This window comes from Chelonia mydas, chromosome 10, assembly GCF_015237465.2.
Source record: "Chelonia mydas isolate rCheMyd1 chromosome 10, rCheMyd1.pri.v2, whole genome shotgun sequence".
NCBI classification, from domain to species: Eukaryota; Metazoa; Chordata; order Testudines; family Cheloniidae; genus Chelonia; species Chelonia mydas.
Genome location: NC_051250.2, coordinates 43,969,604 through 43,986,141, shown reverse-complemented (window position 1 = coordinate 43,986,141; position 16,538 = coordinate 43,969,604). Strand labels below are relative to the sequence as shown.

Below are 16,538 nucleotides of genomic sequence, written 5' to 3'. Positions count from 1 at the left end.
GAAGGCCGGTTTAACCCGAAGCGCTCTACATCTGCAGGTGTAGCCAAGCCCTATACGAACCTCTTCTTTTTCTAAGAACTCCCTGACATCAGGGTCCTGCAGCATGGTTGGATGGTTGACTATTCTCCGAAGGTACCTATAGAGTGAAAATGCATTAGTAAACAAGTCATTTGGTCTATCCAGACTTTCCTCCTTTACCTCTATCATTACTAGCAGTTATAAAAAGCCTCAAGTGAAGTCTGCATGGAATCAGTACAGCATGTTATAACAGAACTGGTAAAGTGCAATTTAGCCACCAAGACAGGACCAGCAAGCCAACTGTAGGCTAACAAGCTGTTCCCACCCAGAGATCTGTTCCTTACAGATTACATACAGAAGGGACCATTACAATCTAGTCTTGACTCGTGTCACAGCTCACAGAATTTCACCAAATAATTCCTGACTCTAGCCCATAAATTGTGGTAGAGCTCTAGTAGATTTAGAGAGACCAATCTTGACTCAAGGATTCAAAGAATCCATTGTGTTCCTGATATTCCTGAACTTTGGAAGATTGAGCTGCACCACAGTTCTGAACGCTAGGAGTCAGTCTGCATGTGACTAAGATCAGAGGCCTCCTTTGGCAAGATTAAGGGTTTGTCTAGACCGAGTTAGTGCATGGCAAACAGTGCATACATCTATAGCAGCCTAGCATGCGGTGCACTAGCTGGCCTCGTGGACCCTGCTACTGCACACGACTATCTCCTCAGGTAACATTTTAAATGGGAGTAGCTCAAAGTGCACTAGGGAGTTTTTAAATGCATAGTAGCAGGGTCATGCAGTGGGCTGTACATTTACAGCCCAGCTTGCTGCACACTAACCCTCCATCCAGACAAGGCCGAACACCCCAGTTTCACTGCCATCTACCAAGGAAGATTAACAATTCCATAATGAATTGTTCCCTACCCCAATCCTGCTCAGTTTATAAGCCTCCTGGGCATTCATTTACTACTTTACGTTTGGTTTTAGAGGAGAGCCATTTCTGTTTTTAAACAAATTTTGTAACCTACATTGGAACTAGTGCCCTTTGATGTCTAGAACCTGTCTGTACTATACAGGATCGCCTGTAACCGAGGTGAACACAGTTGGCTGAAGTGATGGGGTCTCATCTTGCTGTAGTCATCTCACAATGTATTAAAAACCCAGATGGGGGTTTGAGCTGATTCCCATTTAGGTCAGTGAGCTTTGCAAGCCTGTGTCCATACTCAGGAGACGTCTCACTGACCCTTCCTTGAAAGCTTCCCCTCTGAATCTCTTTGCTTGTATTGGGGGTAGCTACACTGAAGAGGCAGGCTGTCCCAAGGACAGCGTCTCAGAGGCAATGGCCCATACCTTTCCAGAGCAGCCCGTCTCTTCTCTAGGAACTCCGCAGAGGAGGAGTCTTCTTTCCCAACTTTCACTTTGGTCATTCCTGGAATGGCAGACAGGAGACACTACTTTATTTGAAAAGCACTAGGTACTTTCAGACAGACACAGATGCTTCAGGGAAAGGTAACAAATATGGCAGATTGATCAGAAACATCTTTCCTCTGAGGCAGCAAGAGGATCCTGTACCAGCAGTAAGGCTGGGAAGGGACGAGGGGATGCTGCCAGATAAGCAGATACAAGGAGAAAAGCCACATGCATGGAATGAGATGGAACAAGCCTGTGCAGGGTTTGAGAGAGGGGTAACCGAGCTGGATCCTGAAGAGAAAAGCAAGTCAGTGACGATGTTCTAAGTGTACGTTATGTGGTACACATGACCAACTCTGTGTACAGAAAACTACAGCAATGTGAATAATCAGGCTATTTATTCAAATGTTTGCCATGCGGTTCACAAGTTGCTCCAAGAGAAAATTTTAGGTTTGTCAGAAGTTATTTATTAATAGCTTCTCCAAAGCTACTGACAGATTATTAAGAGTTTACATTTGAAGGTTGAGCACTTGACCAGAGACCGTTCTGACTGCCTCTTAAGTCAGATGATCATTACTCAGAATCCAGATTCTGTGGCAGATGCTCTTACAAACGCAAGATTTGTTTTCCCACTAATATTCTGCAGGATTTGTCTCTGTTTTGCAGTTTGAGAGAACATGCCTGCCAGTAAACCCAATGCACTAGTGCATATTCATGGAAAGCTAACAGCTCACCTCAGGTTTAGAATTAATTGCATTGTCTGGCAGAGTTTCTGGACATCACCCTCACCTATTAAGCTCTTTTCTGGAGGTGGTGGGACTACGAATCCATTCTGAGAGTGCTTCTCCGATAGCTTCTCATACAGACCCAAGAAGTCACTGAATCTCCTTTTCACAGAGAACTGCTTGCTCCTGAACATTGGCAAACTGGTCTGCAGGAGAAAGACAAGAGTCAAACAAGACTAAATACAGTACAGCTGATCTAGCCAAGAACTCCTTTACAGGATGTTCAGCTAACATTTCACCCTTCCTCACTGAGCATCTTAGCCAGGAAAGGACAGTTTCCCTCCTACAAGAGCCAAGAGTGGCCTCTCCTATCCTTCAGCATTCCCCACCCACCGAGACTTAAACACAATCTACATTAGCTCATTTTGGCAAGCTTGAGCCTCTTTACTCAAGCAAGACTGAAAAGAAACTGTTACTGAAGAGTCACTTATCCTCTAAATAGCAGTGTTAAGACCATCTGAGGACAGGATAGCTCTGTAGTTGTGTTAAGTCTCATGGCACAACAGTTTTGCTAGTGAACTCCTGTTAACCTTTAGAGTCATTTATAGCACCTCAGAAATTTGCTCCATATTTCTTCAGAGAGCTTACAAAGCTTGACAAATAACACATGGGAAGATGGAAATAATAAGACCAAGCTGTTGGGATGCACACATGGAGGGCTTGAGAGTTGTGTTGCTGTCATCCCTCAGTCAGTCATGTACAAGGAAGAGTGAATGGCTTTGAGCAAAAATTCTTGTTAGAGCGACTGTTGACTTGCCAAGTTCTTTTCTATAGTAAGACAGCCTTTCAGTGTTAAGCATCAGCAGCTGAAAAGATGGAATTGTAAGCCTGTGGGCAGAGCTGTGTAGGGCAACTGCTTCAGACTCCACATTTTGGGGGAGCCCCATGGGCTAGTGTGGTCGGTCCTGGAAGAGATGAATCCATCACTTCTACCCCCAGCCCTGCACCCCCCCCAAGGGACAGCCCTGCCTGCAGGGCAGGCAGCAGAAGTGGTGTTAGAGCAGGGCTGTGCAAACTACAGCCTGCGGGCCGGATCCGGCCCCTCAGGGCTTTGGATCTGACCCATGGGATTGCCCCCCCCTGCAGCTCTCAGAAGCTACCAGCACCACATCCCTGCAGCCTGGGGATGGGGCAGAGGGCTCCATGCATTGCCCTTGCCTCCAGGCACCACCCCCTGCAGCTCCCATTGGCCAGGAACGAGGAACTGCAGCCAATAGGAGCTTTGGGGGAGGTACCTGGAGGCATGGCAAGGGGAGCGCTCAGAGCTCTGTGCCACCCCTCCCCCCCCGGCCTGCGCAAGGACATGGCTCCAGCCACTTTCCGGGCAGTGCGGGGCCAGGGCAGGCAGGCAGGGAGCCTGCCCTGAGCCCCCTCCTGCACCCCACACCCCCTCCCACACCCTGCACCCCAACTCCCTGCCCTGCATACAGTTTCTCCACCCCGATGTGGCCCTTGGCCCTAAAAGTTTGCCCACCCCTGTGTTAGAGTAACAGATACAGTAATCATATCTATTGTCTTGATCACACACACACAGTATGAGAATACTGGTCAACACGTGTGCCCCCTCTGTGCCAAACCCAGAAGATGAGCATCTCAGTTTGAAAGCCTGGCTCTGCAGCTCACGCTGTAGAGATTCAGGTTTGTAGCATGAGATTTCTGGTGCCATGCAAGATGGCTGCCATCACACGTGCAGCTTGTCTTCAACTGACAGCTCCTTGGAGTAAGGACTGGCTCTACAATTATGGGCTCTCTGGACACTACTGAGTATTACTGTTCACCAATTACAATCTTCAGACTCACCTTCACTCCCAGTGAACTCATGCTATTTAAAGAGAAGGTACCACATAACAGCAGCTTTTAGGTAGTTAACTGAGCAACAGCAAGTTACTAGTGCTACCAGAGCATAAAATCCCCGACAGATGGGGAAGATGCAAATGTCACCAAAGTATTTACGATTTGTGACGTATTTCACTAGCCTTGGCTATACAGACAAGAAGTGGGTGTGTTTGGTTTGGGAAGAGGCACTGCACTCAGGACAGGAAGTTGTCATGTCTCCTCCCCCCCGGGTCAGCAAGAGGACAGTTATTTCAGTGTAACAAGACTGTAGTCTGCCCATGGTCACAGATCTCTGACACAGAATTGCAGAAAGGTATAGTCATGCCATTCCTCAAAAACAGATGTCATTATATATAGCTCACGCCTTAAGGCTTGGCTAGGATAGCTATGTGGAGAAAGTAGTAATTGACAGAGGTGACAGTAATTCAGCTGGGATGGCAAGCTTGGGCAATAGCCTGCTTGAAGCCATTGAGATATAACCAGTGCATAGCTGGCCTGTTTTAAATCATTCTTCCAGTTTTTAAACCACAAAAGGGGAAGCAGGAAGACGTGTCCAAGCCAATACACTATTAATTGCTGCTCCCCTATTCCCCCAGGACTTGTTTAGGACAGTCACTTCTCATGAGGGATATCAGGTAGTGAACTTTGGGGCAGGGACTCATTCATTTCTGCAAAGCAGTCAGCAGCCCCACAGTGGTGTAGAGTTAACTAACCTGGAGTTGCTAGTACTCTTCATGCCTTTACAGGAACAGGGAAAGGGCAGTGGCTCTTCAGTGTCAAGTGAGCAGAGACTGAGTTCCTTATATCAGCCTGTAAGGTTCCCTCGTAACAAACTGAGCCATTGGGTCATGGCTGACTGAGGGAAAGCCACCTACTGTGCCACAAACACCATTCCTGGCAGCATTCTTTCCCCCCCCACAAAGAGCTTCTATCCCTGTACAGGCCAAGTGCAACTCCTATTAGTTTATCATAGAATGTCAGGGTTGGAAGGGACCTCAGGAGGTCATCTAGTCCAACCCCCTGCTCGAAGCAGGTCCAATCCCCAACTAAATCATCCCAGCCAGGGCTTTGTTAAGCCTGACCTTAAAAACCTTTAAGGAAGGAGATTGCACCACCTCCCTAGGTAACCCATTCCAGTGCTTCACCACCCTCCTAGTGAAAAAGTTTTTCCTAGCATCCAACCTAAACCTACCCCACTGCAACTTGAGACCATTACTCCTTGTTTTGTCATCTGCTACCACTGAGAACAGTCTAAATCCATCCTCTTTGAAACCCCCTTTCAGGTAGTTGAAAGCAGCTATCAAATCCCCGCCCCCCCCCATTCTCTTCTGCAGATTAAATAAACCCAGTTCCCTCAGCCTCTCCTCATAAGTCATGTGCTCCAGCCCCCTAATCATTTTTGTTGCCGTCTGCTGGGTTCTTTCCAATTTTCTACATCCTTCTTGTAGTGTGGGGCCCAAAACTGGACACAGTACTCCAGATGAGGCCTCACCAATGCTGAATAGAGGGGGAGTAATCACGTCCCTCCATCCGCTGGCAATGCTCCTACTTATACAGCCCAAAATGCCATTTGCCTTCTTGTCAACAAGGGCACACTGTTGACTCATCCAGGTTCTAGTCCACTGAAACCCCTAGGTCTTTATGCAGAACTGCTGCCTAGCCACTTGGTCCCTAGTCTGTAGCAATGCTTGGGATTCTTCCATCCTAAGTGCAGGACTCTGCACTTGTCCTTGTTGAACCTCAGATTTCTTTTGGCCCAATCCTCTAATTTGTCAAGGTCTCTCTGTAGCCTATCCCTACCCTCCAGCATATCTACCACTCCTCCTAGTTTAGAGTCATCTGCAAACTTGCTGAGGGTGCAATCCACGACGACCTCCAGATCATTAATGAAGATATTGAACAAAACTGTCCCCAGGACCGACCCTTGGGGCACTCCACTTGATAATGGCTGCCAACTAGACATGGAGCCATTGATCACTACCTGTTGAGCCTGACGATCTAGCCAACTTTCTATCCACCTTATAATCCATTCATCAAGCCCATACTTCTTTAACTTGCTGGCAAGAATACTGTGGGAGACGGTAGCAAAAACTTTGCTAAAGTCAAGGAACACCACATCCATTGCTTTCCCCTCATCCAGGACCAGTTCTCATCACAGAAGGCAATTAGGCATGACTTGCCCTTGGTGAATCCATGCTGACTGTTCCTGATGACTTTCCTCTCCTCTAAGTGCTTCAAAATTGATTCCTTGAGCACCTGCTCCATGATTTTTCCAGGGACTGAGTTGAGTCTCACTGGCCTAGAGTTTCCCGGATCGTCCTCCTTCCTTTTTTAAAGATGGGCACTACATTAGCCTTTTTTCCAGTCATCTGGGACCTCCCCTGATTGCCATGAGTTTTCAAAGATATTGGCCAATGGCTTTGCAATCACATCTGCCAACTCCTTTGGCATCCTCAGATGCAGCGCATCCAGCCCCAGGGACTTGTGCTCGTCCAGCTTTTCTAAATAGTCTTGAACCACTTTTCTCCTCAGAGGGCGGATCACCTCCTCCCCATACTGTGCTGCCCAGCGCAGCAGTCTGGGAGCTGACCTCGTTCGCGAAGACAGAGGCAAAAAAAAAAAGCATTGAGTACATTAGCTTTTTCCACATCCTCTGTCACTAGCTTGCCTTCCTCATTCAGTAAGGGGCCCACACTTTCCCAGACCTTCTTGTTGCTAACATACCTGTAGAAACCCTTCTTGTTACTCTTAACATCCCTTGCTAGCTGCAACTCCAAGTGTTATTTGGCCTTCCTGATTTCACTCCTGCATACCTGAACAATATTTTTATACTCCTCCCTGGTCATTTGTCCAATCTTCCACTTCTCGTAAGCTTTTTTTGTGTGTGTGTTTAAGATCACCAAGGATTTCTACTGTTAAGCCAAGCTGGTTGCCTGCCACATTTACTATTCTTTCTACACATGGGGATGGTACAGGTTGCTGGCAGGGCTGGGAGGGTTTGGGGGGGAGGGGAGAAGAGAAAAGAGGGGTTTTAAATATGCCTAGCTTGGGTTTCAGAGCCTCTTTAAAAAAGGAGAGAATATTTAGACGGGGTTTGTGTACAGAACTCATTCCCAACAGGCTCTTGGAACTGGCTTTCTGCCAAGTAACAGTAAAGCCCCCTTATTATCCTGCATGGAGCTGGTGTCTGACAGTCTTACGTCAGGAGAGATTTCACTGGAGAGAGACACATTGTGCAGCTTTATAGCGGAGAACAAACAGTAGCTAGACTGATCCTTCATTGTGCAAAAAGGGAATAAGGAGTTAGCCCTAGAGAGCTTGCAAAAACTGAGCCAGTTAGGATTTAGGTCTTCAGTACATCATTGTTTTGCCAGGCTACTAAGGGGTTACAGAAGGAGCTACAGCAGTTTGGGGACAACATGCAAAGCAGAAGTCTGACCTATGAAGGAGATTGCTGAAGACTTCACATTTTGTAGGGAAATAGCCCTAGATTCTACCTTAACTGCCTTACACTTATCTCAGCAATTGCAGAGTGAAGAAAGGGTTCGTAAAATCCCAGTGGAGGAAAGGGGCTTCTTCCCTTATTAGACGTACACGTACCTGTGTTGAGACTTTGTAGGCTACGTATGCATTCATGCCATCCCCTACAGAAAAGTCAAGAAAGCAAGATTAGTTCTCCATACAGACAATTTACAATTTATTTCCTACCGATGCTTGGTATATATACACTAGTCCCTTTCTGAAGCAGGGGATGGTGTTCCAACCTGCTGCATTTAGAACTTCTGCACAGCTCGTGGGCTCATTTAGCCCATTGACAGTATGTGCCCAAAGGCATGCTGCAGCTTACATTATAGGAGCTGCTGGATTCCTGCCAGTTAACAGATCTGGCTGCTTGATGCTGCAGAGCCCTCTTTGTATTTCCTAGAGAAGAGAGCTGGACACACTGACAATTAATCATTTGTTGCCCTGCCAGCATTTGGGCTAGTTCCACACATCTGTTTAAGCGTGAACAATTCAGTGGCTGTATGGAACAGGAGGCAACCTATTTAGAAGGAAGCTAGTTGCTAACCTACCCCTTAGCTACATGTGATCTGCCTTTTCAGAGATTCCATCATAGCCAGAGTATTAAACCAAAGCAGACACTTCACTTTCTTCTAGTGAAACTAAGCGGCTATCTACAGTGCTCCAGCTGCAGGGAAACACTTCCACACCCTTCCTTCTTATAGCAGTAATTGCTTTAGAGATGACTTTGACTGGTGAATGGGTCAAGATCTGTGTCCAGACTCCTGACCTAGCCAGTTTAGTGGATACCTGAGCTACTGATTTCACCAAAAACCACCCACCAATGCAGGAGGCCACTGTGCTGTCCAAGATCAGGGTGCTGTCAGCCTTGATGCTGGTTCTCAGAAACATCCTTTGGGTGCAGCGTGGGTCCTACAGACTCTGCCATCACTGGTGTTTTAGTCCTTATATGCCCTGAACTACCAGTCTCTCTAATGGAGAGCTCCTATCTGAATAGCCATCCATGGATAGGCAGGCAGGCATCCTCTTTACAATAAAGCTAGAAGATATGCTGCTAAGTCAGGCTATCAGCCATTGAGTGCAATGCATTTACTAAAAGCTCAAGTTGGTAGGTACAGAGGAGTCTCCAGAACCAGCCACCAGAAAGAAAGCAAACCAAAGAGATTGACATTTTGGGAACGGATAGGAGTGGGACTTGGTGGTGTATTCAGGAGGGAAGATAGTGGACTGGCTGCACTACATCCTGCTAAGCTCCACTTCTAGACTCCATCTTACCTCCATGCACACTATACATTGTGCATAGACTCACCGATTTTTTCTGGGTCACTTACTCCCACAGTCAGCTCAAACTTGTCCTCCTGTTCCTCTTCCTCCAGCTGTTTAGGAAGAGGAGAGTACATATAGCAAGTCAGTACAATCCCAGATCAAGGTTTCAGCCTGCCTCAAACCATGCCAAATCATTAAATATTCAGACATGCTTATCTGGTGTTTAGATTACAAGTTCCCCAGGGCAAAGCTGAGCTGTTGTCTAACAGCACAGATAGAAGCTTAGTGCTGGACCTGCAGACTGTTCCCAGAAACGCAAAGCCACATCAAATGCAGTTTACTACAGTTCATCCCACTCCTCTGATCCACCCAAATTGTGCCCAGCGTGAGATCCAGGAACCAAAGGCAGTTTTGACACCATTTCATTCTTCTGACCTTGTGGGAAAGTGTGACAGAGTAGCCTCAAGGCTGTATTACATTGCACCTGGCTGTGTAGGGCACCCCCAAGAACCAGTATGGCAGCCTAGGATAACTATATTGGAGTGGCACTTCCACCATATCCCCTACCACACAGGCTGGGATAGAGGATGGAACAGAGCCAACTACACCAGGTATGCCACCTGTGGATTGTCCCATAGGAATCTTAAACCCCCATAACCTCTTAAGGTCACAGGAGCAGCACACAAGTGGCTGGATGGAGCAAGGCTGCAAAACTAGTCCTCAGTACGCTTCAGTCTAAAACGTGAAAGGAGGCAACTGACTGGTTCAGTGAGCAGCATCTCCAGCTGTACTGCACCGCTTTAGGAAAAGATGATAACACTGAAGTGGCACTTGAGATTCAGAGACCCCTTCTCCAGGCTAAAGGACTCTCCCACTAGAGACCCTGCTACTGCACCCATCATCCTGCCAGAGAGATCAGTCCACGGTTGGGCAGGTGTGTGCGGGGAGAAATAGGAGGCGTTGAACAAAGCAACACCTCTAGAGGAAAATGGGTCCTCTGTCCAAATTAGAGTCTCTTCTCCCACACAGCACTACAGAGGTACTTCATTTGGCCTTTATTTATAATCATACCCTCGCTGCTAAGACAGGATCAGAGAGCCCAGCCTGCATACTACAGACATAAGGAGACTATGTTAAAGCTGGCTTGCAGGGAGACAGACTTTTACAATAAAGAAAAGCTGCTCACCCTTCTGGATGGGAAGGCAAATAGGTAATGGAAACAAGCAATTATACTATCTGCCCTGGAAATATGCATGCAGGTCTGTTACTTTAAAGTCACCTCTAAGCACTGTATAACCGTTGTGGCAAATCAAGTCATGCTTTGTTTTGAGAAGTGGTTTGTCTGTCTGCAAATATATGCAGACACAGGCTTGCAAAGAGGAACTCAGGCAGGTCCTAGCCCAGCTGAATCAATCACAGTTGTACCAGGGGCTGTAACCCAGGTCCCTAGCAGAGTACACAAATTGCAGAGTTGCATCCCAGAAGAGGTAAAGGCCCGAGGCCTGACACCTGTGGAGGTGCCCCACGAAGGGATGGTAGTGAAATCTATGACACCATTACAAGCAACTTTGTATTGAGCCAGTATTGCAGCATTGGAAGTGGTCATCTGACAGCAGCACTGCACGTCCACAATGAGCAACAACTTGGTCACTCACTCAGGCTGACCTTTGTCCCTGAAGTGAGTGACAAAGTGAGTGACACTCCATCCTTGCGGAAGCTTTCAGCAGTGTCCTGCTCTCAGCCAGCAGGCGTTGCCATCTCACAGGGAGAGGATAATTAAGTTCAAGGGAATCTGATCCCCCTTCAAGTTAACCAGCTTTGGGGGAGTGCCCCTGACATTTTACCCTTCGATCACATGCAGACCACTACCTTCTGACGCCAGTCCCAGACTGGCAGAGGTGAACTGGACAGAAGGCAACCAGCATGGAAGTAGTAATTCTCACCTCCTCGTAGCTCTTTGGCTGGTGTTTGGAAGAGGAACTTGCTGCTACTTCTAGAGGAGGGGCAGGGCTGGACACTTTGGCAGGTTCCTTCTTCTGGTCGTTTTGGGTACTGTCCAGAGATAGCTCCACCGTGGCATCTGCAAAGGCACAAGGGTCACCACCAAAGGAGTCTGTAGCTTTTCTAATCTGAGTCACCTGGTTCCAGAGAAACTAGTAGAGCTCTTGTTCCAGGCAGTATTATACTCCCCAGTCTCAAGACTTTACACATGTAGGTATTTGACAGTGTTCGCCTCTCGGAGGAAGTTTCCCCTGAACGCCTATATGCCCAGGGCTTGGCTTTGGCTTCCAGTAGTGCTATCACCTTATGGAGTTTTTAATCCCCCCCTCACTTTTTAGAGAGAGAGTGACCAAGCCATCGGCCCAGTGATCGGCTCTTTTCTGCTCATACTGGCCAGGGCACCAGTTCTTACCTTATGCTAGGCCATACTCCCCTCTGCTTGGCTGTACATAGAGGGGAACAGCAAGGGCAGCTGGAATGGTAGAATAGATTCTTGAATGGCACCTGCTCCTGGCACCCTCCCTGGTGGGAGTTTATTCCCTGCTACTCGTAGAGCAATAGTTCTGAGATCCCTACCAGGATGCTCTCCATGGAGACTGCTTTGGTGCACTCTTCTGCCAAGTCTGGAGCCCTTATGCTGGCCACTGGAGAGTGGAAGTGCTTCATGCAATCTTTCCAGCCTCCTGGCTGCTGCAAGGAGCTGAGGACCTCTGTCACTTTTGGCTTCTCCTCCCCAGTGAGCAGCTCTAGTGCCATTGGGACTGCTTGGGAAGTCTACAAGTAGCTGTACTGTCCATGCCACTGACAGTCACAGGATTCTGAACAGCAACAGTTTAAAATGACCCGTGTGTTACTTTCCCTCCACAGCTGGTTGGGAACCCTAAGCTCCAGATGCTACTTGCTCTGCCTGCACACTCCAGAAGGACACTGCAGCAGCTCACAACGCTTACATTCTTTAGAGTTTGGTGTTTAGGCTTCTCCAGGCAGTTGCCACAGGCAAGTAGTTTTCCCACTACAATTTAGAGCTGCCCCTTTAAGGCAGTGCTAAGGAAACCCGTACCCAGCTTTCCCAGAGAGGCCAGGAGAGCTTGTTACTGTTTCCATTTTCAAAGGAACATAAGCAGATGCACGGAAGGGGCAGGTGCCACCCTTACCAGATCCCCTCCTCCACTGGGTATTTAAACATAATTAAGTAATGACAAACCTCCTGCAGCTTTTAGCTCTTATCTAGTGGGGCTGCAGTCACCTCTCACCCTACTTGGAAAAAGCTTGAGTTGTGCTTTGCACAGAGCGCAGGGAAGCTTACCCGCAAATAGGTCCTGATCATCCTGTTCCACACGAACCCCGTTTTCTTTAGAGCTGCTATTCACTGGGAGAGGAGACTCCCTCTTGGGTGACTGGGGCTTGCTCTGAAAGCAGAGTGGCAGTCAGTATGAACATCACGAGTTGCACAGAGATCACTTATACCTGCCAATAAGAGGAGTGTTCCAGTTCCCAGCCAAACCTCCCTCTCCCATACCCCAACCAGGGCTGGCCTTACAGGTGGGTGACTGACCTAGGTGCCATGGTCAAGAGGCAAGGAATGGGACGGGCCTGGAGTGCAAGGCTACAGAAAGAGCTCAGTGCAATGGAGGTGGAGAGCCATGGGAGGCAGTGGGGACTGGAGCTCCAAAATACAAAAGTTTGCCCAGGATACCATTTTCCCTAAGGCTGGCCCCAACCACACCATTCAGCCCAGAAGATGTAGTTTGATTTCACACAGCTGTCACTCTGCTGCTCCTGCCACATGGTCATGCTTGGTCACCTTACTGCTAACTGGATTTAGAAATGGGATGGCAGAAGTGCATTAAAGCCTGCAAGGAAGAACTCAAAGTAATGGAGGAAAAGGATCTGTGCAAGGAACAGCATGGGCAATCAATACAGCCAAGCTTAGCAACTCCAGGTACTTCCAGCACCTCTACCTTATGAGCATTCGATTTAGAAGTTGTGTCACTGGATTTCGTTCTTGCTCTGTTAGGAAGAGTTGCAGAGGGAGATTACATTTGCTCAGAGCCTCTGCACTCCTGGCACAAGTGGGTTTTTAGACCCTCTCTGCACTATAGCTGCAACAGCAGCAGTATTAGGTGTTGAAAATAGTTGCAGCAAGTAAGATTCTAGTAGGTTTTCCTGACCAGCAAGGACAGGTATGTACAGAGACCACCCCCCTGCCATTACGAGACACTGCCTGCTGTAACAGCAGCACTGTTGATAACATCCCCAGAAGACACTGTTTTTTCCTGGAGGCACTGTAATACCAGGTCGATGTGTGGGGTGGACAAAGCAAGCTCCTATTTCATCCCCTGTTCCAAAAAATCAAATATACAGTCCTCAAATAAAGGACATATCAGAAGGCACTCTTCATGCTAGTCTGATGGTGCAGACAGCTATTTACACATAGATATGACTAGTACCATTTCAAAGATAGCATGGACAGGGTCAGAGTTTAAATGCACCATGCACTGCTCAGCATTGTCTCTACATACACTGGGCAAGTTAGTGCCTATAATTCCAGGCCTGGCAGATCCACTCGTAGCAATGGTGAAGCTCGAGTATTTTCACTACTATACAGTCAGCTATGTTCAGAGCAGGCCTTTTTAGTGGTCAGGATACCAGTGACTTGAGATTGCTAATGTAGACAGTGCTCAAGTGTCGCTACCACTAGTGGGTCATTTCCTGAAGTGCAGGAGAGGCCAGTTGTGAAGCAAGCAGGATTATGTTTTCAGATCAGTGGGTTTCTATCCATTACACCAACCACAGACTGCTACACAAAGAAAGAGAAAAAAGGCCATTCTATGGATCTATTTGCATGTCCTGCTCACCGGGCATGGTTTGGAGCCAGATCTATACCAGGGAGCCAGTAATCTGTTCTATATAAGGTTGCAGCATATCTTCTCCTAGAACAATTCTACAAAGGCAGAGAAGGCTGCACTGTCCAGAATTTCTGTCCCAAATGCTTAGAGATTTCACTTCAAAGCCATGTGATGCACAGTGCCAGTTTCTGAAGCTGACAACAAGCCCTAACACAAGGCACATACACATCACTATGGATAATGTTCCTTTTGAAACCCAGGGAGTTCATTCTTTCTGAAAGTTGCCCCCCCCCTCCAACCCCCTCCTGCACTTTGCAGTGTCAGTTAGTACTGAGCTGTCAACAGGGCCAATCCAACCTTGTGACTCACAAGAATGAGTTTGCAGGGCTGCTCCATCCACAGCACACAGAATACTGCCATTTGAGCAGGCTACTCAATAGGCAAGAGACAGTGACTTGGCAACACAGAGTGGTCTAAGGCAAGATGAAAGTCTGCCCAGGGAAACCAGTATGCCAAGTAGCTAGTTACATGTTAAAAGTAGTCCTATACTTCCACCACAATGAAGTCCGTAAAAAGAAAAGGACTACTTGTGGCACCTTAGAGACTAACAAATTTAAGTCCTTAGTCTCTAGAGAGTTCACAAGGGAGGAAATAAAAATGCACCCGACAATTAGTTTTAGATCCTGGCTGGGTCAGAGGCAATTATAATGAGTGGTGGTCCCAGTTACAGAGATGGAGCAGACACTGAGGTGTAGCTTGGCCTAACAAGAGGACCCTTGAGCCTCTGGATACTGGTTTTCTGGACAGTTATGCCCATATAGCCTTTATACACTCTTCCTTTGCTGTTACTGAACATTTACATGAAGGTACGGCGATATTATCTTCAGAGCCTGCTCTTCTAACATGAGGCATAGTTATGGCACTGTGTATAGTGCATTTCTGCTGGCACCTGCCTGTATACCTGCAGCACAACACGGTTTTGCAGCAGAGACCATGCTATCCGAAGACAGATAACCGAAAGTGGAAATAACCAACATCAGTAGTGTCTAACCACCTTACCATGAGGTTTTATCAACAGATCAGGGATCTTGAAACTGGAGTGGAGAGTTTCAGCCCAACCAAAGATGGAGTGGCAATGAGCACTTTAGCTCCCTGCTCCACTCTGCCACCTGCTAGAAAGAAGACATTCTACAGCAACAGAACACACTGTGCCCTTGCTGAGATCATATGTCCCAGGGCTGGATTAAGGTAATCCAGACCCTTAGCTATACCATGGCATGGGCTCCCTGCTGTGGGGCCAGCCCTGTGCAATGGGGCTACTCCTGCTGAGTATGGGTGGGGGAAGGAGGCCCTCCTGCCCTTCCAAAAAGGCAAGAAAAGCAGCATGGGCTCACCTTCAAGAGCAGCAGGGGTCCCTCTCACCTCAAGATGCACAGGTGGCATCAAGGGGAAATCCCAGTAACTTGCCCAAGCAGATACTCCCACAGCCATAGTGTAAGTGGGCTGGACCTGCTGCAGATGGACTCAGAATCATAGAAGTGTCAGGCTGAAAGGGAACTCAAGAGATCATCAAGTCCAGTACCCTCTGCTGAGGCAGGACCAAGTAAACCTAAAGCATCCCTGGCAGGTGTGTTCATCCAACCTGTTCTTAAAAGCCTCCAATGACAGGGATGCCACAATCTCCACTGGAAGCCTATTCTGGTGCTTAACTACCTTATTAGGAAATCTTTTCCAGCTATATAACCTACATCTCCTTGCTGCAGATTAAGCCCATTACCTCTTGGCTTATCTGCAAAGGATACAGAACAATTGATCACCATCCTCTTTACAACAGCCCTTAATATATTTGAAGGCTTAACAGGTCCCCTCTCAGTAGTCTTTTCTCAAGACTAATCACAGTTTTTCTGGTTTCAGAGTAGCAGCCGTGTTAGTCTGTATTTGCAAAAAGAAGAGGAGTACTTGTGGCACCTTAGAGACTAAAATTTATTCTGGGGTTTTTTTTCGTTTTAAAAATCCTTCCTTACAGGCCAGGTTTTCCAAGTCTTCTCATTTTTATTGCTCTCCTCTGGACTCTCTCCAATTTGTTCATCTCTTTCCTGAAGCATGGTGCCCAGAAGTGGACACAGTACCCCAGCTGAGGCCTTGTCAGTGTTAAGCAGAGAGGGAATGTACCTGCCGTGTCTGACACTTAATAAGTGGTGCAGCTGCATGAACAGCTACCACCACATTGCTGGCTCATTCAGTTTGTGACCCACAGAAGGTTTATGCAGGGTCCTCTATTAGAGTGTGCGTTGGTGGGGTTCCCCAGAGCACTGGGGCTTGGAATTAACACCTCACTGAGATGCATGGGGCAGCTCATCCCCTCAGAGCTATTGTTTCGGGCTGTCTGAAGACTAGCAATCACCAATGCATTGTTCACATTTCAGCTTTGCTTTACAAACATTAGGCCTAGAAATTTACATGAAAGCTGAGATGCACATGTACAGTACTCATGTGACTCCAGGCAGGAGAGCCCTAGGCATTGGCCTATGGCACTTCAGCCCCAGCCCTGCTCTCTTCATGGATGCTGTGGTGATTGACTTCTGTTGAAGCAGGTGCAATTCAGATCTTGTTTTTCTGCAGTTAATCTTACCATTAAACTAGGGAAGAAGGGGCACAGATAGATGACATAGGCAGGATTGTAGCAAGAGACTGGTTTCTTGTGCTCTGCAGCCACCTCTTACTTAAATGAAGGGGAAGTGCTAACTGCTCAAATGTCTCAGCATCACAGTGAGTTATTTTTTTATTAAAGTAATCAGGTTCCAACTCATGTCTGTTAAAGATGCCAAGCTATTTTGTTTATATCTAGTTT

General features: G+C 47.4%; 1 protein-coding gene across 2 annotated transcripts in view; it reads right to left on the bottom strand.

The window, feature by feature from the left end:
* SNX1 (sorting nexin 1) overlaps positions 1–16,538 on the bottom strand; it is a 40,372-nt gene that overhangs the window by 9,592 nt on the left and 14,242 nt on the right. The window contains exons 1-8 of one of the 2 annotated variants that reach the window (XM_037910346.2): positions 14,747–14,865; positions 12,145–12,247; positions 10,781–10,917; positions 8,881–8,947; positions 7,650–7,693; positions 2,218–2,359; positions 1,369–1,447; positions 61–136 (exon numbers count right to left, since the gene is read on the bottom strand). In XM_037910346.2, coding sequence (XP_037766274.1) covers positions 61–136; positions 1,369–1,447; positions 2,218–2,359; positions 7,650–7,693; positions 8,881–8,947; positions 10,781–10,917; positions 12,145–12,247; positions 14,747–14,749 — 651 coding nt within the window. In that variant the 5' untranslated portion in view covers positions 14,750–14,865. Of the gene's footprint in view, positions 1–60; positions 137–1,368; positions 1,448–2,217; positions 2,360–7,649; positions 7,694–8,880; positions 8,948–10,780; positions 10,918–12,144; positions 12,248–14,746; positions 14,866–16,538 lie in introns of those variants that run through there. The other variant, XM_007056443.4, reaches the window with a different exon arrangement.